General features: G+C 32.5%; 1 protein-coding gene across 1 annotated transcript; it reads right to left on the bottom strand.

The window, feature by feature from the left end:
• Positions 1-6,673: 6,673 nt before the first annotated feature.
• Positions 6,674-23,530, bottom strand: LOC139868550 (transcription factor HBP-1b(c38)-like). The gene is made up of 5 exons (XM_071856887.1): positions 23,489-23,530; positions 23,060-23,119; positions 7,552-7,603; positions 7,082-7,353; positions 6,674-6,829 (listed from the first exon to the last, which is right to left on the bottom strand). Exons 1-5 carry the CDS (start codon positions 23,528-23,530, stop codon positions 6,674-6,676), a joined length of 582 nt encoding a protein of 193 aa, XP_071712988.1.
• Positions 23,531-23,548: the final 18 nt, after the last annotated feature.

Raw genomic sequence — 23,548 nt, 5'->3', positions numbered from 1 at the left:
ATATACTTGTTAGTTAAGTGTTTATGATAGGATTTGAGGAGAAAATTACAGAAAATTTAAGATCTTAATGGTTAAGAGAGTGTTTCATCTCTGAATGGTTCAGCACTGAATTCTGAACCATTCAGCACCATATGTCATTCAGAGGTCAGAAACAAACGCACTGTATACTGAATGGTTCAGCATTCAGCACTGAACCATTCCATTAAGAGACAAACAAACGCACCCTTAAATGTGCAACGTGCAGTCTTTTTTTTACTACTGGAAGTGTTTAAGCAGCTTCTTATGGAAGCTTGAATTTATTTATATCATATTTAATTGTAAAATAAATTTCTTTATGACATCATCCTCATGGACTCTCCTTTTTTCTTTTTCATTTATGCTTAATTTATGATATAGTAGTTCTTTACACTCCTGCACAATAATTATTTCAAATCTAGAGTAAAATGATACAAAACAGATACAATTGTGAAAACAATAACATCAATTTTATAATCCAGCTCGAATTAAAATGTTAGAAATTAAGGACAAATTAATCAGATATCGAAATGTATTTACCTATGTATTTTCGGAGCTCTTTTAATAGATATAATCAAAACTTCAGGAGTTCAGGTTCTCTGGTAAAGTCCTCTTCATGTTCTTCATCAGTCCGGTTCTCCAACAATTGAGGTAAACCCATGGCTTGTTTTTAGATGCAAGTCGATTTAGAATTTGTCCAAGACTTCATAAAACCTAAAAAGCATGAAGAAATCATGTTATTGTCTATGTAAAAGATGGAATTTAAACCCTAACACCAAAAATTAAGTTGTAATAGGGAAAAGTTCATAGACTCCTAACCTGTAGATGAAGCTGTTGATGAAGCCATGATTAATTTTAGTAATTGAAAATTTCTTCAAAAAAGGATGAAACCCTAACCTGTTAGCGAGGTGTCTGTGAAGAAGCATATGAAGAAATCGTTTGAAGATGAAGATGTGTGAAGGTTTTATTCGATGGAGGATAGGTTTTGTGATGAATTTCGGTCGCGATAGAAGATAGCAGATGAAGATAGGTTTTTTGATGGAAGTTAGCAGATGAATTTCTGGTTTATTTTGGACGTGGAGCGAAGAAATAAGGCAGGCGTGGAGTATTTTGGGTCTCAAAAAAATTTTATCTGGATTGGATGGAGTGATTTGATAAAACTAAATGATTTAGCGCTAAATGGTTCAGAATCTAAATAATTCAAAGCTTCTGAATAAAGTTTGTTATGAATGAAAATAAGTTGTTTGATAATTATTTAGAATGAACGATATAAACTGAGTAAAACTACCTTATCAAAGTGTAACATGAATAAGATATTCAATATACTTGTTAGTTAAGTGTTTATGATAGGATTTGAGGAGAAAATTACAGAAAATTTAAGATCTTAATGGTTAAGAGAGTGTTTCATCTCTGAATGGTTCAGCACTGAATTCTGAACCATTCAGCACCATATGTCATTCAGAGGTCAGAAACAAACGCACTGTATACTGAATGGTTCAGCATTCAGCACTGAACCATTCCATTAAGAGACAAACAAACGCACCCTTAAATGTGCAACGTGCAGTCTTTTTTTTACTACTGGAAGTGTTTAAGCAGCTTCTTATGGAAGCTTGAATTTATTTATATCATATTTAATTGTAAAATAAATTTCTTTATGACATCATCCTCATGGACTCTCCTTTTTTCTTTTTCATTTATGCTTAATTTATGATATAGTAGTTCTTTACACTCCTGCACAATAATTATTTCAAATCTAGAGTAAAATGATACAAAACAGATACAATTGTGAAAACAATAACATCAATTTTATAATCCAGCTCGAATTAAAATGTTAGAAATTAAGGACAAATTAATCAGATATCGAAATGTATTTACCTATGTATTTTCGGAGCTCTTTTAATAGATATAATCAAAACTTCAGGAGTTCAGGTTCTCTGGTAAAGTCCTCTTCATGTTCTTCATCAGTCCGGTTCTCCAACAATTGAGGTAAACCCATGGCTTGTTTTTAGATGCAAGTCGATTTAGAATTTGTCCAAGACTTCATAAAACCTAAAAAGCATGAAGAAATCATGTTATTGTCTATGTAAAAGATGGAATTTAAACCCTAACACCAAAAATTAAGTTGTAATAGGGAAAAGTTCATAGACTCCTAACCTGTAGATGAAGCTGTTGATGAAGCCATGATTAATTTTAGTAATTGAAAATTTCTTCAAAAAAGGATGAAACCCTAACCTGTTAGCGAGGTGTCTGTGAAGAAGCATATGAAGAAATCGTTTGAAGATGAAGATGTGTGAAGGTTTTATTCGATGGAGGATAGGTTTTGTGATGAATTTCGGTCGCGATAGAAGATAGCAGATGAAGATAGGTTTTTTGATGGAAGTTAGCAGATGAATTTCTGGTTTATTTTGGACGTGGAGCGAAGAAATAAGGCAGGCGTGGAGTATTATGGGTCTCAAAAAAATTTTATCTGGATTGGATGGAGTGATTTGATAAAACTAAATGATTTAGCGCTAAATGGTTCAGAATCTAAATAATTCAAAGCTTCTGAATAAAGTTTGTTATGAATGAAAATAAGTTGTTTGATAATTATTTAGAATGAACGATATAAACTGAGTAAAACTACCTTATCAAAGTGTAACATGAATAAGATATTCAATATACTTGTTAGTTAAGTGTTTATGATAGGATTTGAGGAGAAAATTACAGAAAATTTAAGATCTTAATGGTTAAGAGAGTGTTTCATCTCTGAATGGTTCAGCACTGAATTCTGAACCATTCAGCACCATATGTCATTCAGAGGTCAGAAACAAACGCACTGTATACTGAATGGTTCAGCATTCAGCACTGAACCATTCCATTAAGAGACAAACAAACGCACCCTTAAATGTGCAACGTGCAGTCTTTTTTTTACTACTGGAAGTGTTTAAGCAGCTTCTTATGGAAGCTTGAATTTATTTATATCATATTTAATTGTAAAATAAATTTCTTTATGACATCATCCTCATGGACTCTCCTTTTTTCTTTTTCATTTATGCTTAATTTATGATATAGTAGTTCTTTACACTCCTGCACAATAATTATTTCAAATCTAGAGTAAAATGATACAAAACAGATACAATTGTGAAAACAATAACATCAATTTTATAATCCAGCTCGAATTAAAATGTTAGAAATTAAGGACAAATTAATCAGATATCGAAATGTATTTACCTATGTATTTTTGGAGCTCTTTTAATAGATATAATCAAAACTTCAGGAGTTCAGGTTCTCTGGTAAAGTCCTCTTCATGTTCTTCATCAGTCCGGTTCTCCAACAATTGAGGTAAACCCATGGCTTGTTTTTAGATGCAAGTCGATTTAGAATTTGTCCAAGACTTCATAAAACCTAAAAAGCATGAAGAAATCATGTTATTGTCTATGTAAAAGATGGAATTTAAACCCTAACACCAAAAATTAAGTTGTAATAGGGAAAAGTTCATAGACTCCTAACCTGTAGATGAAGCTGTTGATGAAGCCATGATTAATTTTAGTAATTGAAAATTTCTTCAAAAAAGGATGAAACCCTAACCTGTTAGCGAGGTGTCTGTGAAGAAGCATATGAAGAAATCGTTTGAAGATGAAGATGTGTGAAGGTTTTATTCGATGGAGGATAGGTTTTGTGATGAATTTCGGTAGCGATAGAAGATAGCAGATGAAGATAGGTTTTTTGATGGAAGATAGCAGATGAATTTCTGGTTTATTTTGGACGTGGAGCGAAGAAATAAGGCAGGCGTGGAGTATTGTGGGTCTCAAAAATTTTTTATCTGGATTGGATGGAGTGGTTTGATAAAACTAAATGATTTAGCGCTAAATGGTTCAGAATCTAAATAATTCAAAGCTTCTAAATAAAGTTTGTTATGAATGAAAATAAGTTGTTTGATAATTATTTAGAATGAACGATATAAACTGAGTAAAACTACCTTATCAAAGTGTAACATGAATAAGATATTCAATATACTTGTTAGTTAAGTGTTCATGATAGGATTTGAGGAGAAAATTACAGAAAATTTAGGCTCTTAATGGTTAAGAGAGTGTTTCATCTCTGAATGGTTCAGCACTGAATTCTGAACCATTCAGCACCATATGTCATTCAGAGGTCAGAAACAAACGCACTGTATACTGAATGGTTCAGCATTCAGCACTGAACCATTCCATTAAGAGACAAACAAACGCACCCTTAAACGTGCAACGTGCAGTCTTTTTTTTACTACTGGAAGTGTTTAAGCAGCTTCTTGTGGAAGCTTGAATTTATTTATATCATATTTAATTGTAAAAGAAATTTCTTTATGACATCATCCTCATGGACTCTCCTTTTTTCTTTTTCATTTTTGATTTTTTTTTTACAAAGAGAATGCTTAATTTATGACATCATCTTCATATCTTCATAGTCTTTTATAAGAATAGAATAAGAATAGAATAGAATAGAATAGATAAGAAATTTGCTTTATTTAGATTTACATACTGGGAATTTAAACAAACCATCACGAGTTTGTTCAATACTACCATAAATTGTATGCATCAGGAAAGATAGAGCAAGAATAAAAAGGATTTTAATGAAACAAAAAGATATATGTGTGAAACTAATGATGTAATTTTGTTTAAAAAAAGATAAATGATGTAATATTTAACAAACATTAGGGACCAATGATGTACTTTTAAAATTGAAGTTACCTGAATTTTACCTGTAATAACAGGTTAAATACATACAATAGAACAATTTTAATAGTTGAATGCATACAATATGAGATCTGAAAGTTGAATACATACAATAGAAATTTGATGAAACTTCAATGCATTTTCAAACAATTTTCCCTTTTAAAATTGACGTTTTAACCTAAGAAAGTTGGTGTTATCTATGTTTGAGATAGAAACTAAAGATTTTTGGTGAACATAAGTTTTGAAACCTTTAATTTCTCACTTTAAAGTAGCTTATAGTTGTTTCATTTAATTAACATGATATAGCAAAGTAAATATATTACGTTTTCACTAAAGTTAATAATACAAGTCCAACATCAAAGGACTGTCCTCAAATGTGTTTGAAGAGCACGGAATGCTGAGTGAGAGCTAACTCAAAACTAAACAATATCTATGGTAATGATTATTAAATTGTATAATGTTTTTATGCATTTTTTCAACGGCTCTAAAAAATTTTGATAGAAAAATTTTGCAAAATTATAATTTTTGTCATTAGTTACTATCTTGTTAATCAAATATCATTCTAACTAGTGAACCTCTCTATCATCTATATTTTTTTTTATAGAAAGCAAATATTAATGTTATATACTAATAGGCACCCTGAAATCTATCGTTTCTTTTACTAAACCCTTTAAAACGACATCTCTCCTTCCCTTAAAACCCTTCTTTTCTTCCAGCAACTTCTGCATCCTTTTACAGTTCTCAAAAAAACTCACACCATCGCCATCTCCACTCCCCAACCCAAATCAATCGACATTCCAACTCCTCCATTCCTTATTCTTCCAAAACAAAACACACGCGCCTTCTTCCCCAAATCAATCGACACAAATCCAAACAATTAGAGTGTCAAATACCGGCTATCGTCAGAATAAAGAAGGATGTTGTCATCGCCTTAACCTAACCTGGAATTTGGTCAACGATTTAGCAACAATCGTACTGCAAAATCTCTAGGTGTTTGTGGATTTGTTGTTCAAGATTATTCTTGCTGCTATTTAAGGTACATATCTTCTTGCCCAATTTTGTGATGTTTATTTGTTTCTTTTGATATGTTTAGTGTTTGGTAGTTGTTAATCTTTTTTACTGTGCTTTTGTGTTTTTGAATTGCTTGCTAACCGATATGTATGGTCTAATTTGTGCTTTTACATTGTCCGTCGCTTTTTCGGAGTTGTTATTGTGATTTACTAGTTTAATACCCGCAACCTTGCGGGTTTTGATAGGTTTTTTTATACTTCGAACATTTTCATCAAACTTCAACATACATTATTCACATACCATATACAATAAAGGAATGTGTTGTCGTTGTTAATACATCTGACATTGTTTGTATTTGGATACCGCTGATCATCATGCATTATAAATTAGGTAATCGTGGCTTTCCTTTTATTGTACTATGTTGGTGCAATTAGTACTGTTACCTATCTATCTCTACAGAAACATGTTCAATTAAAAATAATTAGGTTTCATCTTTGGAATAAAGATGCATACACCAATTACTTAGAAACAAATAAATAACCATAAGAACATAATTCAGATATGTTGAAAAATACATTGTTGGAAAAAAAAAATTCAGGACTTTGGACGACTTATCCACATATAGCTTAATGCTGTAATTCGGTTCAAGTATGCATTGATTGCTAACAGAGCCATTGCAAATTGTTTTTTGATGAAACGACTGTGTATTTTGTCAAGAATAATAGCACGTAAACCATCAGCCTGAAATGTATTAATTGTTAACGTTAGTAAAAGAAGAATAAAAAAATGCTTAGTTAATGTAATTGGATGGGGAAATAATTTATGTATTATGTGTACCAAAAAAGAAAGATCACTATATATACCTTTTGCATTATTTCTTCCATCGCGCGTAGATTTTCCATTGAAATATGCATTTCACTCATATAATTGTTGATGTACGTATCATCACCTGTCTAGCGAAACACTTCCCCAACTAAACGGGTTGATAGAGTGGACTGAATTTGCGTAAATTGTTTTGTTAGCTCTGTCTCCTGTTTGAAAGTATCATTCTTCAAGTTGATAAGAAACTGGTTTTGTTCGGGTGTTAATTGTAGGTGAACATTAAGAAGCTGTAACAAAGTTAGTATAGCAGTTAATTACTATTAACATACACACACACACACACACACATATATATATATATATATATATATATATATATATATATATATATATATATATATATATGTATATATATATATATGTATATATATATATATATATATATATATATATATGTATATATATGTATATAAATAAAAAATGAGTAAAGATAGATTCGTGTATTAATTAAAATTGGTACTGTATATTTGTATACTTACATGGACAACGTCAGATGGACGAAAACCACCTAACCACATGACACAAAGTTCTGCAGGTGTCATCCAAGTTCCATATAGAAGGTTCAACACATCATCCTTAGATGTAAACTCTCTAAGTAAAAACTGGCTCTTTAGGTGATCGAAAACAGTTAATATAATATGATGTAATTCCGTTTCTGATTGGTTAGTAAGCATTGCGTTACGAAGGCGAGATATATGATCGTTGTGAACGTTGAACCAACACTTGTAGACTTCACTAAATTTTAGAGTATCTTAAAAAAAAATAACAATACAAAAGTATAAAATTCTTGGTAAACATCATATTTATCTATTATTTTAGTAAGTAATAAATAAAACTATGTATATTTATATAAATATATATATATATATATGTGTGTGTGTGTGTGTGTGTGTGTGTGTGAGTGAGATATTAATAAAAGAAAAACAAGTTTGCATTATGAATTACATACCAGATTCGTTACATTGTGGGAAAACTATTGTTTTATTAGCTGGAATTGATTGCTGTAAAATAAAAATATTAAAGTTACAAAGAACGATTCAAATTTAAGATATTTATAAAAATACATATGTGATTGCAAGTGAAATATTAAATAGACAAACAAAGTCAATAACTTTTAAGGGCCTATAATTTATTAATTGCCCCAATAATTTATACTACCGAATATATATCCAGCAACACCAGGCTAACCCACTATCCGATAGAAATTTAAAAGCCTAATTCAATTGAATTAAAGCCCACATCCTATTCAAAATCCAAATTCTGAATGAACATTTAGTAGTTGATTTTAAAGTCAAGTTAGAAGGATTAACTTTTATTTGCAAACAAGTTTAGAATTAACTAAACTATGTTCTAGAGATTACAAGTTTAAACCTTCGAATAAGATAGCTTTATATGTATGAATCGAATGATGTTATGAACATCATTACTACCTCAAGTTTTCTGGATAAAACTACTGGAAATGAAAAAAATGGATCTAGCTTCAAAGGATCCTTGGATGGCTTGAAAGTTCTTGAAACAGAATCATGACACGAAAACATTTCAAGTAAGATTTTCACTCGAAATAAGATTGTTATAGTTGTAGAAATTGAATCAAAGTTTGAATATGAATATTACCTTGAATTAGAAAGATAACCTACTGTAAATAACAGAGGTTCCTTGATCTTAGATGATTACTTGGAATGGATTAGAAAGCTTGGAAGTAGACTTGCAAACTTGGAAGTATTCTTGATTTTTATGAAACTATACTTATGGAATTTATGAAGAACACTTAGAACTTGAAGATGGAACTTGAGAGAGATCAATTAGATGAAGAAAATTGAAGAATGAAAGTGTTTGTAGGTGTTTTTGGTCGTTGATATATGGATTAGATATAAAGGATATGTAATTTTGTTTTCATGTAAATAAGTCATGAATGATTACTCATATTTTTGTAATTTTATGAGATATTTCATGCTAGTTGCCAAATGATGGTTCCCACATGTGTTAGGTGACTCACATGGGCTGCTAAGAGCTGATCATTGGAGTGTATATACCAATAGTACATACATCTAAAAGCTGTATATTGTACGAGTACGAATACGGGTGCATACGAGTAGAATTGTTGATGAAACTGAACGAGGATGCAATTGTAAGCATTTTTGTTAAGTATAATTATTTTGATAAGTGTCTTGAAGTCTTTCAAAAGTGTATGAATACATATTAAAACACTACATGTATATACATTTTAACTGAGTAGTAAAGTCATCGTTAGTCGTTACATGTAAATGTTGTTTTGAAACCTTTAGGTTAACGATCTTGTTAAATGTTGTTAACCCATTGTTTATTATATCAAATGAGATGTTAAATTGTTACATTATCATGATATTATGATATATAATATATCTTAGTATGATATATATACAGTTAAATGTCGTTACAACGATAATCGTTACATATATGTCTCGTTTCGAAATCATTAAGTTAGTAGTCTTATTTTTACATATGTAGTTCATTGTTAATACACTTAATGATATATTTACTTATCATTTAACATAATTAACCAAGTGTATCAATAACTTAATATGATTCATATGTACCTAGTAAGACTTTATTATAACGATAATCGTTATATATATCGTTTTCGAGTTTCTTAAATTAATAGTCTCATTTTTATGTATATAACTCATTATTAAAATACCTAATGAGATACTTACTTATAATAAAATCATGTTAACTATATATATAACCATATATATTTCATCGTATAGTTTTTACAAGTTTTAACGTTCGTGAATCACCGGTCAACTTGGGTGGTCAATTGTCTATATGAAGCCTATTTCAATTAATCAAGTCTTAACAAGTTTAATTACTTAACACGTTGGAAACATTTAGTCATGTAAATATCAATCTCAATTAATATATATAAACATGAAAAAGTTCAGGTCACTACAGTACCTACCCGTTAAATAAATTTCGTCCCGAAATTTTAAGCTGTTGAAGGTGTTGACGAATCTTCTGGAAATAGATGCGGGTATTTCTTCTTCATCTGATCTTTACGCTCCCAGGTGAACTCAGGTCCTCTACGAGCATTCCATCGAACCTTAACAATCGGTATCTTGTTTTGCTTAAGTCTCTTAACCTCACGATCCATTATTTCGACGGGTTCTTCAATGAACTGAAGTTTTTCATTGATTTGGATTTCGTCCAACGGAATAGTGAGATCTTCTTTAGCAAAACATTTCTTCAAATTCGAGACGTGGAAAGTGTTATGTACAGCTGCTAGTTGTTGAGGTAGCTCCAGTTGGTAAGCTACTGGTCCGACACGATATATAATCTTGAATGGTCCAATGTACCTTGGATTTAGTTTCCCCCGTTTACCAAATCGAACAACGCCTTTCCAAGGTGAAACCTTAAGCATGACCATTTCTCCAATTTCAAACTCTATATCTTTTCTTTTACTGTCGGCGTAGCTCTTTTGTCGACTCTGGGCGGTTTTCAATCGTTGTTGAATTTGGATGATTTTCTCGGTAGTTTCTTGTATTATCTCCGGACCCGTAATCTGTCTATCCCCCACTTCATTCCAACAAATTGGAGACCTGCACTTTCTACCATAAAGTGCCTGAAACGGCGCCATCTCAATACTAGAATGATAACTGTTGTTGTAGGAAAATTCTGCTAACGGTAGGTGTCGATCCTAACTGTTTCCGAAATCAATAACACATGCTCGTAGCATGTATTCAAGCGTTTGTATCGTCCTTTCGCTCTGCCCATCAGTTTGTGGATGATAGGCAGTACTCATGTCTAGACGAGTCCCCAATGCTTGTTGCAGTGTCTGCCAGAATCTTGAAACAAATCTACCATCCCTATCCGAGATAATAGAGACGGGTATTCCATGTATGGAGACAACCTCCTTCAAATACAATCGCGCCAACTTCTCCATTTTGTCATCTTCTCTCATTGGCAGGAAGTGTGCTGACTTGGTGAGACGATCAACTATTACCCAAATAGTATCATAACCACTTGCAGTCCTTGGCAATTTAGTAATGAAATCCATGGTAATGTTTTCCCATTTCCATTCCGGGATTTCAGGTTGTTGTAGTAGACCTGATGGTTTCTGATGTTCAGCTTTGACCTTAGAACACGTCAAACATTCTCCTACATATTTAGCAATATCGGCTTTCATACCCGGCCACCAAAAGTGTTTCTTGAGATCTTGATACATCTTCCCCGCTCCGGGATGTATTGAATATCTGGTTTTATGTGCTTCTTTAAGTACCATTTCTCTCACATCTCCAAACCTTGGTACCCAAATTCTATCAGCCCTATATCGGGTTCCGTCTTCCCGAATATTAATATGTTTCTCTGATCCTTTGGGTATCTCATTCTTCAACTTTCCTTCTTTTACAACCCCCTGTTGCGCCTCCTTTATTTGAGTAGTAAGGTTAGTACGAATAATTATATTCATAGCTTTTACCCGATAGGTTCTCTGTCATTTCTACTCAAAGCGTCGGCTACCACATTCGCCTTCCCCGGGTGGTATCGAATCTCAAAATCATAATCATTCAATAGTTCAATCCACCTGCGTTGTCTCATATTCAGTTGCTTCTGATTAAATTATGTTGGAGACTTTTGTGGTCGGTATATATAATACTTTTGACCCCATATAAATAATGCCTCCAAGTCTTTAATGCAAAAACAACAGCACCCAATTCCAAATCGTGAGTTGTATAATTTTGCTCGTGAATCTTCAATTGTCTAGACGCATAAGCAATCACCTTCGTTCGTTGCATTAATACACAACCGAGACCTTGCTTTGATGCATCACAATAAATCACAAAATCATCATTCCCTTCAGTCAATGACAATATAGGTGCCGTAGTTAGCTTTTTCTTCAATAACTGAAACGCCTTCTCTTGTTCATCCTTCCATTCAAATTTCTTCCCTTTATGCGTTAATGCAGTCAAGGGTTTTGCTATTTTGGAGAAATCTTGGATGAATCTTCTGTAGTAACCAGCCAATCCTAAAAATTGACGTATATGCTTCAGAGTTTTTGGGGTTTCCCACTTTTCAACGATTTCGATCTTTGCTGGGTCCACCTGGATACCTTCTTTGTTCACTATGTGACCGAGGAATTGAACTTCTTCCAACCAAAATGCACACTTTGAAAACTTAGCGTACAGTTTTTATTTCCTCAATACTTCTAGCACTTTTCTCAAATGTTCTTCGTGCTCTTGATCATTCTTTGAGTAAATAAGTATGTCATCGATGAAAACAATGATAAACTTGTCAAGATATGGCCCACACACTCGGTTCATAAGGTCCATGAACACAGCTGGTGCGTTAGTCAATCCAAACAGCATAACCATAAACTCGTAATGACCATAACGCGTCCTAAAAGCAGTTTTTTGGAATATCATCCTCCTTTACTCGCATTTGATGATATCCAGAACGTAAATCGATTTTCGAATAAACCGACGAGCCTTGTAGTTGATCAAATAAGTCGTCAATTCTCGGCAGTGGATAACAGTTTTTGATGGTAAGTTTATTCAACTCTCTGTAGTCAATACACAACCTAAATGTACCATCCTTCTTCTTGACGAACAAAACAGGAGCTCCCCATGGTGATGTGCTTGGTTGAATGAAAGCACGTTCTAATAGTTCTTGCAGTTGGCTTTGCAGTTCTTTCATCTCGCTGGGTGCGAGTCTGTAAGGAGCACGAGCTATTGGTGCAGTTCCTGGTACAAGATCTATTTGAAATTCAACAGATCGATGTGGAGGTAGTCTCGGTAATTCTTTCGAAAATACATCGGGAAATTCTTTTGCGACGGGAACATCATTGATGCTCTTTTCTTCAGTTTGTACTTTCTCGACGTGTGCTAGAACAGCATAGCAACCTTTTCTTATTAGTTTTTGTGCCTTCAAATACTAATAAGATGTAGCTTCGTGTTTCCCTTTTCTCCATACACCATTAAGGGTTCTCCTTCTTCTCGTACAATGCGAATTGCATTTTTGTAACATACGATCTCTGCTTTCATCTCCTTCATCTAGTCCATGCCAACTATTACATCAAAACTCCCTAACTCTACTGATATCAAATCATTCTTAAATATTTCGCTACCCAGTTTAATTTCTCGATTCTGGCATATATAATCTGCTGAAATTAATTTACCGTTTGCTAATTCGAGTAAAAATTTACTATCCAACAGTGTCAATGGACAACTTAATTTAGCACAAAAATCTCTACTCATATAGCTTCTATCCGCACCCAAATCAAATAAAACGAAAGCAGATTTATTGTCAATAAGAAAGTACCCGTAACAAGCTCCGGTTCTTCCTGTGCCTCTGCCGCATTAATATTGAAAACTCTTCCGCGGCCTTGTCCATTCGTGTTCTCCTGGTTCGGGCAATTTCTAATAATGTGGCCCGGTTTTCCACATTTATAACAAACTACATTGGCATAACTTGCTCCGACACTACTTGCTCCGCCATTACTCGTTCCGACACCATTTGTTCCTTTCGTTCTGTTAACCCCTGGTCCGTAGACCTCACACTTCGCCGCGCTATGACCATTTCTTTTACACTTGTTGCAAAATTTGGTGCAGAACCCCGAGTGATACTTTTCACACCTTTGGCATAGCTGCTTCTGCTTGTTGTTGTTGTTGTTGCAGTTGTTATTGTTGTTGGGATGATTGTTGTAGTTGTTGTTGTTGTTGTTGTGCCATTTGTTGTAGTTGTGATTGATGTTGCGATTGTTGAGATAGTTGTTGTTGTTTTGGTGACTCTTATCACCGTTTTCCTCCCACTTTCTTTTGACTAACTTCACGTTGGCCTCTTCGGCCGCCTGTTCTTCAATTCTTCCCTCAATCTGGTTCACTAGTTTGTGAGCCATTCTACATGCCTTTTGTATGGAGGTAGGCTCGTGTGAACTTATATCTTCTTGGATTCTCTCTGGTAACCCTTTCACAAACGCGTCGATCTTCTCTTCCTCATCTTCGAACGCTCTTGGACACAATAGGCACAATTCTGTGAATCATCTTTCGTACAAAGTAATATCGAATCCCAGTGTTCGTAACCCTCTAAGTTCTGACTTGAGCTTATTAACCTTGGTTCTGGGACGGTACTTCTCATTCATCAAGTGCTTGAATGCTGACCACGGTAGCGCGTAAGCAGCATCTTGTCCCACTTGCTCTAGATAGGTATTCCACCATGTTAACGCAATACCTGTGAAGGTATGAGTAGCGTACTTCACTTTGTCTCCTTCAGCACACTTACTTATGGCAAACACCGATTCAACTTTCTCGGTCCACCGTTTCAATCCGATTGGTCCTTCGGTCCCATCAAATTCTGAAGGTTTGCAGGTAGTGAATTCCTTGTAGGAGCATCCTACACGATTTCTTGTGCCGTTAGCTGTATTGCTAGATTCAGAGTTATTGTTGGTATGTAGCGCGGCCTGTACTGCGGCTATGTTTGAAGCAAGAAAGGCACGAAATTCCTCTTCGCTCATATTCAAGGTGTGTCGAGTAGTCGGTGCCATTTCCTTCAAAATAGTCAAATGAAACAATTTAATCATACAGAATATTAAGAGTAGTCAATAGTATCTTGTAGCATAATATGAACTCATTTATAAAAGCTTTTTCTTCATATTAGCATTTTATAAGTTTAAATTCGGGTACTACCTACCCGTTAAGTTCATACTTAGTAGCTAATATACAATTCAACTACTACAATTCCATATGAAAAACTGATTATAATAATATATCACATACAAATATTCTTCAAACTTACAACTTCGCTATATTACATATAACATGAAATATAGTACACTATGATACAGGACAGTTTTGAAGATAAATCTAGTTAATACGTACGTTGTTCAGCAAAGGAAATAAAGACACGTAATGAAATGTCTCGTTCTTATTGATTAAAAATGTTCCATATTAATTGATTTCGTTGCGAGGTTTTGACCTCTATATGAGACATTTTTCAAAGACTGCATTCATTTTAAAACAAACCATAACCTTTATTTCATCAATAAAGGTTTAAAAAGCTTTACGTAGATTATCAAATAATGATAATCTAAAATATCCTGTTTACACACGACCATTACATAATGGTTTACAATACAAATATGTTACAACAAAATAAGTTGCTTGAATGCAGTTTTTACACAATATCATACAAGCATGGACTCCAAATCTCGTCCTTATTTAAGTATGCGACAGCGGAAGCTCTTAATAATCACCTGAGAATAAACATGCTTAAAACGTCAACAAAAATGTTGGTGAGTTATAGGTTTAAGCTATATATATCAAATCATAATAATAGACCACAAGATTTCATATTTCAATACACATCCCATACATAGAGATAAAAATCATTCATATGGTGAACACCTGATAACCGACATTAACAAGATGCATATATAAGAATATCCCCATCATTCCGGGACACCCTTCGGATATGATATAAATTTCGAAGTACTAAAGCATCCGGTACTTTGGATGGGGTTTGTTAGGCCCAATAGATCTATCTTTAGGATTGGCGTCAATTAGGGTGTCTGTTCTCTAATTCTTAGATTACCAGACTTAATAAAAAGGGGCATATTCGATTTCGATAATTCAACCATAGAATGTAGTTTCACGTACTTGTGTCTATTTTGTAAATCATTTATAAAACCTGCATGTATTCTCATCCCAAAAATATTAGATTTTAAAAGTGGGACTATAACTCACTTTCACAGATTTTTACTTCGTCGGGAAGTAAGTTTTGGCCACTGGTTGATTCACGAACCTATAACAATATATACATATATATCAAAGTATGTTCAAAATATATTTACAACATTTTTAATATATTTTGATGTTTTAAGTTTATTAAGTCAGCTGTCCTCGTTAGTAACCTACAACTAGTTGTCCACAGTTAGATGTACAGAAATAAATCGATAAATATTATCTTGAATCAATCCACGACCCAGTGTATACGTATCTCAGTATTGATCATAACTCAAACTATATATATTTTGGAATCAACCTCAACCCTGTATAGCTAACTCCAATATTCACATATAGAGTGTCTATGGTTGTTCCGAAATATATATAGATGTGTCGACATGATAGGTTGAAACATTGTATACGTGTCTATGGTATCTCAAGATTACATAATATACAATACAAGTTGATTAAGTTATAGTTGGAATAGATTTGTTACCAATTTTCACGTAGCTAAAATGAGAAAAATTATCCAATCTTGTTTTACCCATAACTTCTTCATTTTAAATCCATTTTGAGTGAATCAAATTGCTATGGTTTCATATTGAACTCCATTTTATGAATCTAAATAGAAAAAGTATAGGTTTATAGTCGGAAAAATAAGTTACAAGTCGTTTTTGTAAAGGTAGTCATTTCAGTCGAAAGAACGACGTCTAGATGACCATTTTAGAAAACATACTTCCACTTTGAGTTTAACCATAATTTTTGGATATAGTTTCATGTTCATAATAAAAATCATTTTCTCAGAATAACAACTTTTAAATCAAATTTTATCATAGTTTTTAATTAACTAATCCAAAACAGCCCGCGGTGTTACTACTACGGCGTAAATCCGGTTTTACGGTGTTTTTCGTGTTTCCAGGTTTTAAATCATTAAGTTAGCATATCATATAGATATAGAACATGTGTTTAGTTGATTTTAAAAGTCAAGTTAGAAGGATTAACTTTTGTTTGCGAACAAGTTTAGAATTAACTAAACTATGTTCTAGTGATTACAAGTTTAAACCTTCGAATAAGATAGCTTTATATGTATGAATCGAATGATGTTATGAACATCATTACTACCTTAAGTTCCTTGGATAAACCTACTGGAAAATAGAAAAATGGATCTAGCTTCAACGGATCCTTGGATGGCTCGAAGTTCTTGAAGCAGAATCATGACACGAAAACAAGTTCAAGTAAGATCATCACTTGAAATAAGATTGTTATAGTTATAGAAATTGAACCAAAGTTTGAATATGATTATTACCTTGTATTAGAATGATAACCTACTGTAAGAAACAAAGATTTCTTGAGGTTGGATGATCACCTTACAAGATTGGAAGTGAGCTAGCAAACTTGAAAGTATTCTTGATTTTATGTAACTAGAACTTGTAGAATTTATGAAGAACACTTAGAACTTGAAGATAGAACTTGAGAGAGATCAATTAGATGAAGAAAATTGAAGAATTAAAGTGTTTGTAGGTGTTTTTGGTCGTTGGTGTATGGATTAGATATAAAGGATATGTAATTTTGTTTTCATGTAAATAAGTCATGAATGATTACTCATATTTTTGTAATTTTATGAGATATTTCATGCTAGTTTCCAAATGATGGTTCCCACATGTATTAGGTGACTCACATGGGCTGCTAAGAGCTGATCATTGGAGTATATATACCAATAGTACATACATCTAAAAGCTGTGTATTGTACGAGTACGAATACGGGTGCATACGAGTAGAATTGTTGATGAAACTGAACGAGGATGTAATTGTAAGCATTTTTGTTAAGTAGAAGTATTTTGATAAGTGTATTGAAGTCTTTCAAAAGTGTATAAATACATATTAAAACACTACATGTATATACATTTTAACTGAATCGTTAAGTCATCGTTAGTCGTTACATGTAAGTGTTGTTTTGAAACCTTTAGGTTAACGATCTTGTTAAATGTTGTTAACCCAATGTTTATAATATCAAATGAGATTTTAAATTATTATATTATCATGATATTATCATGTATGAATATCTCTTAATATGATATATATACATTAAATGTCTTTACAACGATAATCGTTACATATATGTCTCGTTTAAAAATCATTAAGTTAGTAGTCTTGTTTTTACATATGTAGTTCATTGTTAATATACTTAATGATATGTTTACTTATCATAGTATCATGTTAACTATATATATATATATCCATATATATGTCATCATATAGTTTTTACAAGTTTTAACGTTCGTGAATCACCGGTCAACTTGGGTGGTCAATTGTCTATATGAAACATATTTCAATTAATCAAGTCTTAACAAGTTTGATTGCTTAACATGTTGGAAATATTTAATCATGTAAATATCAATCTCAATTAATATATATAAACATGGAAAAGTTCGGGTCACTACATGTAATTCATAAGTCCAGAAACAAGTCATGCATTCTAGTTTTACTAAGACGACTTCCCATCCTTGATCTTGTGGAAAATAACCGTTATGACCATTATCTAGGAAGCATGTTGTAATGTCGTCAAAAGGACGAGGGTTTTGTAATGTCCAACAGCCCCGTAATAATCTAAAAACCTTGTTTCTCACCCCAACTACTGAATCCGTCACTTGTGGGAAAGTTTTATTTAAAAGCTGCAATCCGATATTCTTTTTCTCACTTTGGTAAGAAGCGAACATCACTAACCCGTAAGCATAACATGCTTCTTTATTTTGCTTGTTAGAAGCTCTTTCTAATTCACAAAATCCTATGTTGGGATATGTTGAGTCAAAATAGGTTCTTAACCCGTAGCGTAAAATTGCATTTGGGTTCCCCGCATTTAACGCTTTAAAGAAAACACGGCGTAACTTAAAGTCTCCCCAATGTGATATACCCCACCTATCAAAGGAAAACCTTTTATAAACTAAGGCATTTCTGGAAAGTCTTTCAAATCTTTAACAAGTTAATTTCGCCATAACTAAATGTGCTGATGAATTCTTACCGACTCTAGACAAGATTTCCTCAATCATATCCTCTGGTAGGTCTTCTAAAATATTCGGTTGTTTACCCTTAACGTCTATTTTGTTTTTATACTGTAAAATAGGCAAGGATTAGATTCGTAAAAACAAACAATACAAGCAATTTTTACATAGAATATAAAAGTACAAGCACACTACAATACATTTATTACACAACATGCTCACACCCCTCTAATCTGAATCGCTGGTTTCTTCTTCTTCGGATTTGGTTCTTTTTCCTAATCTTCTAGGGATATATGATGTTCCTCTAATACGAGTCGTCATTTTCCACATTGGTTTAGAAAAACCTGGTGGTTTAGTGGTTCCCGGGTTATTGTCACGATATTGAAAATACGAGTGTTGACGGTACATATAAAGTTCATCGGGGTCGGAATCAGATTTCTCTATTTTGATGTCTTTTCCCTTATTATTTTCTTTTGCCTCATTAAATTGGGTCGGGGTAATTTCTATAACATCATCGGAATCCTCATCAGGATCCGATTCATCAGAAAATTGGTAATTTTCCCAATATTTTGCTTCCTTAGCGGAAACACCATTGACCATTATTAACTTTGGTCCATTGGTTGAGGATTTTCTTTTATTTGACCGGTTTTCTGTGGTTCCTACTATTCCCCCCTCCGGAACCTCCTCTTCTTCCGGTTCCTCTTCTTCCGGTTCCGTTTCCTCTTCTTCCGGTTCTTCGGGAACTTGTGAATCTTGCCAATATATATTCGACTCTTCGTTATTATAAGGTGAGTCAATGGGATTTGTGCTAGAGGTAGACATCTATCACACAATATCAAACATGTTAAGAGATTAATATATCACATAATATTTACATGTTAATAATATATAGTTTCCAACAAAAATGTTAAGCAATCATTTTTAAAGAAAACACGGTCGAAGCCCAGACTCACTAATGCATCCTAACAAACTTGATAAGACACACTAATGCAAATTTTCTGGTTCTCTAAGACCAACGCTCGGATACCAACTGAAATGTCCCGTTCATATTGATTATAAATGTTCCATATTAATTGATTTCGTTACGAGGTTTTGACCTCTATATGAGACGTTTTTCAAAGACTGCATTCATTTTTAAAACAACCATAACCTTTATTTTATCAATAAAGGTTTTAAAAATATTACGTAAATTATCAAATAATGATAATCTAAAATATACTGTTTACACACGACCATTACATAATGGTTTACAATAGAAATATATTACATCAACATATGTTTCTTGAATGCAGTTTTTACACAATATCATACAAACATGGACTCCAAATCTTGTCCTTATTTTAGTATGCAACAGCGGAAGCTCTTAGTATTCACCTGAGAATAAACATGCTTTAAACGTCAACAAAAATGTTGGTGAGTTATAGGTTTAACCTATATATATCAAATCGTAACAATAGACCACAAGATTTCATATTTCAATACACATCTCATACATAGAGATAAAAATCATTCATATGGTGAACACCTAGTAACCGACATTAACAAGATGCATATATAAGAATATCCCCATCATTCCGGGACACCCTTCGGATATGATATAAATTTCGAAGTACTAAAGCATCTGGTACTTTGGATGGGGTTTGTTAGGCCCAATAGATCTATCTTTAGGATTAGCGTCAATTAGGGTGTCTGTTCCCTAATTCTTAGATTACCAGACTTAATAAAAAGCGGCATATTCAATTTCGATAATTCAAATATAGAATGTAGTTTCACGTACTTGTGTCTATTTTGTAAATCATTTATAAAACCTGCATGTATTCTCATCCCAAAAATATTAGATTTTAAAAGTGGGACTATAACTCACTTTCACAGATATTTCCTTCCTCGGAAATAAAACTTGGCCACGGATCGATTCACGAACCTATACAAATATGTACATATATATCAAAGTATGATCAAAATATAATTACAACCATTTTTATTATGTTTTAAAGATTTGAGTGTATTAAGTCAGCTGTCCTCGTTAGTAACCTACAACTAGTTGTCCACAGTTAGATGTACAGAAATAAATTGATATATATTATCTTGAATCAATCCACGACCCAGTGTATATACGTCTCAGGCTAGATCACAACTCAAAGTATATATATTTTTGGAATCAACCTCAACCCTGTATAGCTAACTCCAACATTACTGCGTATAGAGTGTCTATGGTTGTTCCAAATAATATATATACATGGGTCGATATGATACGTCAAAACATTTGCATACGTGTCTATGGTATCCCAAGATTACATAATATATTAGAATACATGTATAATACAATATAAGTTAGCTAGGATATGATTTGTATAGATTTGTTAAATATTTCCCGTAGCTAAAAAGATAAAAAATATCCAATCTTGTTTTACCCATAACTTCTTCATTTTAAATCCGTTTTGAGTGAATCAAATTGCTATGGTTTCATATTGAACTCGAATTTAAGAATCCAAACAGAAAAAGTATAGGTTTATAGTTGTAAATTTAAGTTACAAGTCATTTTTGTAAAGGTAGTCATTTCAGTCGAAAGAACGACGTCTAGATGACCATTTTAGAAAACATACTTCCACTTTGAGTTTAACCATGATTTATGGATATAGTTTCATGTTCATATGAAAAATCATTTTTCTAGAAGAACAACTTTTAAATCAAAGTTTATCATAGTTTTTAATTATCCAAACTAAAACAGCCCCCGGTTTCACTACGACGGCGTATATCCGATTTTATGGTGTTCATCGTGTTTCCAGGTTTTAAATCATTAAGTTAGCATATCATATAGATATAGAACATGTGTTTAGTTGATTTTAAAAGTCAAGTTAGAAGGATTAACTTTTTTTTGCGAACAAGTTTAGAATTAACTAAACTATGTTCTAGTGATTACAAGTTTAAACCTTCGAATAAGATAGCTTTATATGTATGAATCGAATGATGTTATGAACATCATTACTACCTCAAGTTTTCTGGATAAAACTACTGGAAATGAGAAAAATGGATCGAGCTTCAAAGAATCCTTGGATGGCTTGAAAGTTCTTGAAATAGAATCATGACACGAAAACATTTCAAGTAAGATTTTTCACTCGAAATAAGATTATTATAGTTGTAGAAATTGAATCAAAGTTTGAATATGAATATTACCTTGAATTAGAAAGATAACCTACTGTAAATAACAGAGGTTCCTTGATCTTAGATGATTACTTGGAATGGATTAGAAAGCTTGGAAGTAGACTTGCAAACTTGGAAGTATTCTTGATTTTTATGAAACTATACTTTTGGAATTTATGAAGAACACTTAGAACTTGAAGATAGAACTTGAGAGAGATCAATTAGATGAAGAAAATTGAAGAATGAAAGTATTTGTAGGTGTTTTTGGTCGTTGGTATATGGATTAGATATAAAGGATATGTAATTTTGTTTTCATGTAAATAAGTCATGAATGATTACTCATATTTTTGTAATTTTATGAGATATTTCATGCTAGTTGCCAAATGATGGTTCTTACATGTATTAGGTGACTCACATGGGCTGCTAAAAGCTGATCATTGGAGTGTATATACCAATATTACATACATCTAAAAGCTGTGTATTGTACGAGTATGAATACGGGTGCATACGAGTAGAATTGTTGATGAAACTGAACGAGGATGTAATTGTAAGCATTTTTGTTAAGTAGAAGTATTTTGATAAGTGTCTTGAAGTCTTTCAAAAGTGTATGAATACATATTAAAACACTACATGTATATACATTTTAACTGAGTCGTTAAGTCATCGTTAGTCGTTACATGTAAATGTTGTTTTGAAACCTTTAGGTTAACGATCTTGTTAAATGTTGTTAACCCATTATTTATTATATCAAATGAGATATTAAATTGTTACATTATCATGATATTATGATATATAATATATCTTAGTATGATATATATACAGTTAAATGTCGTTACAACGATAATCGTTACATATATGTCTCGTTTCGAAATCATTAAGTTAGTAATCTTAATTTTACATATGTAGTTCATTGTTAATACACTTAATGATATATTTACTTATCATTTAACATAATTAACCAAGTGTATCAATATCTTAATATGATTCATATGTACCTAGTAAGACTTTATTATAACGATAATCGTTATATATATCGTTTTCGAGTTTCTTAAATTAATAGTCTCATTTTTATGTATATAACTCATTGTTAAAATACCTAATGAGATACTAACTTATAATAAAATCATGTTAACTATATATATAACCATATATATGTCATCGTATAGTTTTTACAAGTTTTAACGTTCGTGAATCACCGGTCAACTTGGGTGGTCAATTGTCTATATGAAACCTATTTCAATTAATCAAGTCTTAACAAGTTTGGTTGCTTAACACGTTGGAAACATTTAGTCATGTAAATATCAATCTCAATTAATATATATAAACATGGAAAAGTTCGGGTCACTACATAAGGCCTACTATTTAATTAACAAACAGGGCCCGTAAAATTGACGGGACGGCCCTGATAGTGTAGTAATGTCGGATTTAACAAATATAAACAAACACACCTGCTTGTTAATTAGATCAGCATTAGCAATAATGGTTTTCAATTTTTTGTTCTCCGACTCTAAATGTTCATAATATGCATGAACCACAACTTGTATAAAATTAGGTGACAGTTAATTAAACGTTTATAAGAATGTTATGATTTGAATAGACTGAAAGATGAATTCAATTATAAATGTACCTTTTTGCGCTCTGTTGACCTCTTTACATACTCTCTATTTCGAAGTATTTTTGTAAGTTTCTGTTTAAAAATAAAAAAAAATTAAGTTTATATACAATAATGAAATTTATTCACAGATACGTAATATATGGAGTTAAAACTAATCAGATTGTAGGTTCCTATTGATGAGTTGTTTAAATACTATGATTATCTGTGGAAAAAAAAATAAGCAAGTCCATTTTAATGACGATGCAAAACAAAACCTCAACTTATATTCACAGAATACAGAAATCAATTTCTAGTAAGCAACAATCAACTACTACTCCAAAAGCACAATTCTTGGTTGGAAAGGAGTTGCAAACTGTAAAATGTTTGAAAATTAAAGAAAACTTAAGTGATAAGAATAATAGTGTAGAAAATAAACCTTATCTTCGACTCCATTCACAAAACCTGTTGCTGAAGATGAGGAAGGATTTTTTTCGCAGAGTCCATGTTTATGAGCTATGATTC

This window comes from Rutidosis leptorrhynchoides, chromosome 9 (genome assembly GCF_046630445.1).
Source record: "Rutidosis leptorrhynchoides isolate AG116_Rl617_1_P2 chromosome 9, CSIRO_AGI_Rlap_v1, whole genome shotgun sequence".
Taxonomy (NCBI): Eukaryota; Viridiplantae; Streptophyta; class Magnoliopsida; order Asterales; family Asteraceae; genus Rutidosis; species Rutidosis leptorrhynchoides.
This window is presented reverse-complemented; position numbering and strand designations above follow the sequence as displayed.

What these genes read in the sequence shown, in the direction of transcription:
- LOC139868550 (XM_071856887.1), bottom strand. Translation starts at nt 23,530, where the DNA reads ATGGACTCTGCGAAAAAAATCCTTCCTCATCTTCAGCAACAG. An exon ending in GGTCAACAGAGCGCAAAAAG is followed by an intron (nt 7,604 to 23,059) that starts GTACATTTATAA and finishes TTTATTTTACAG; the next exon opens with CAATCAATTCCAGCTAATAA. An exon ending in GTCCATCTGACGTTGTCCAT is followed by an intron (nt 6,830 to 7,081) that starts GTAAGTATACAA and finishes ACTTTGTTACAG; the next exon opens with CTTCTTAATGTTCACCTACA.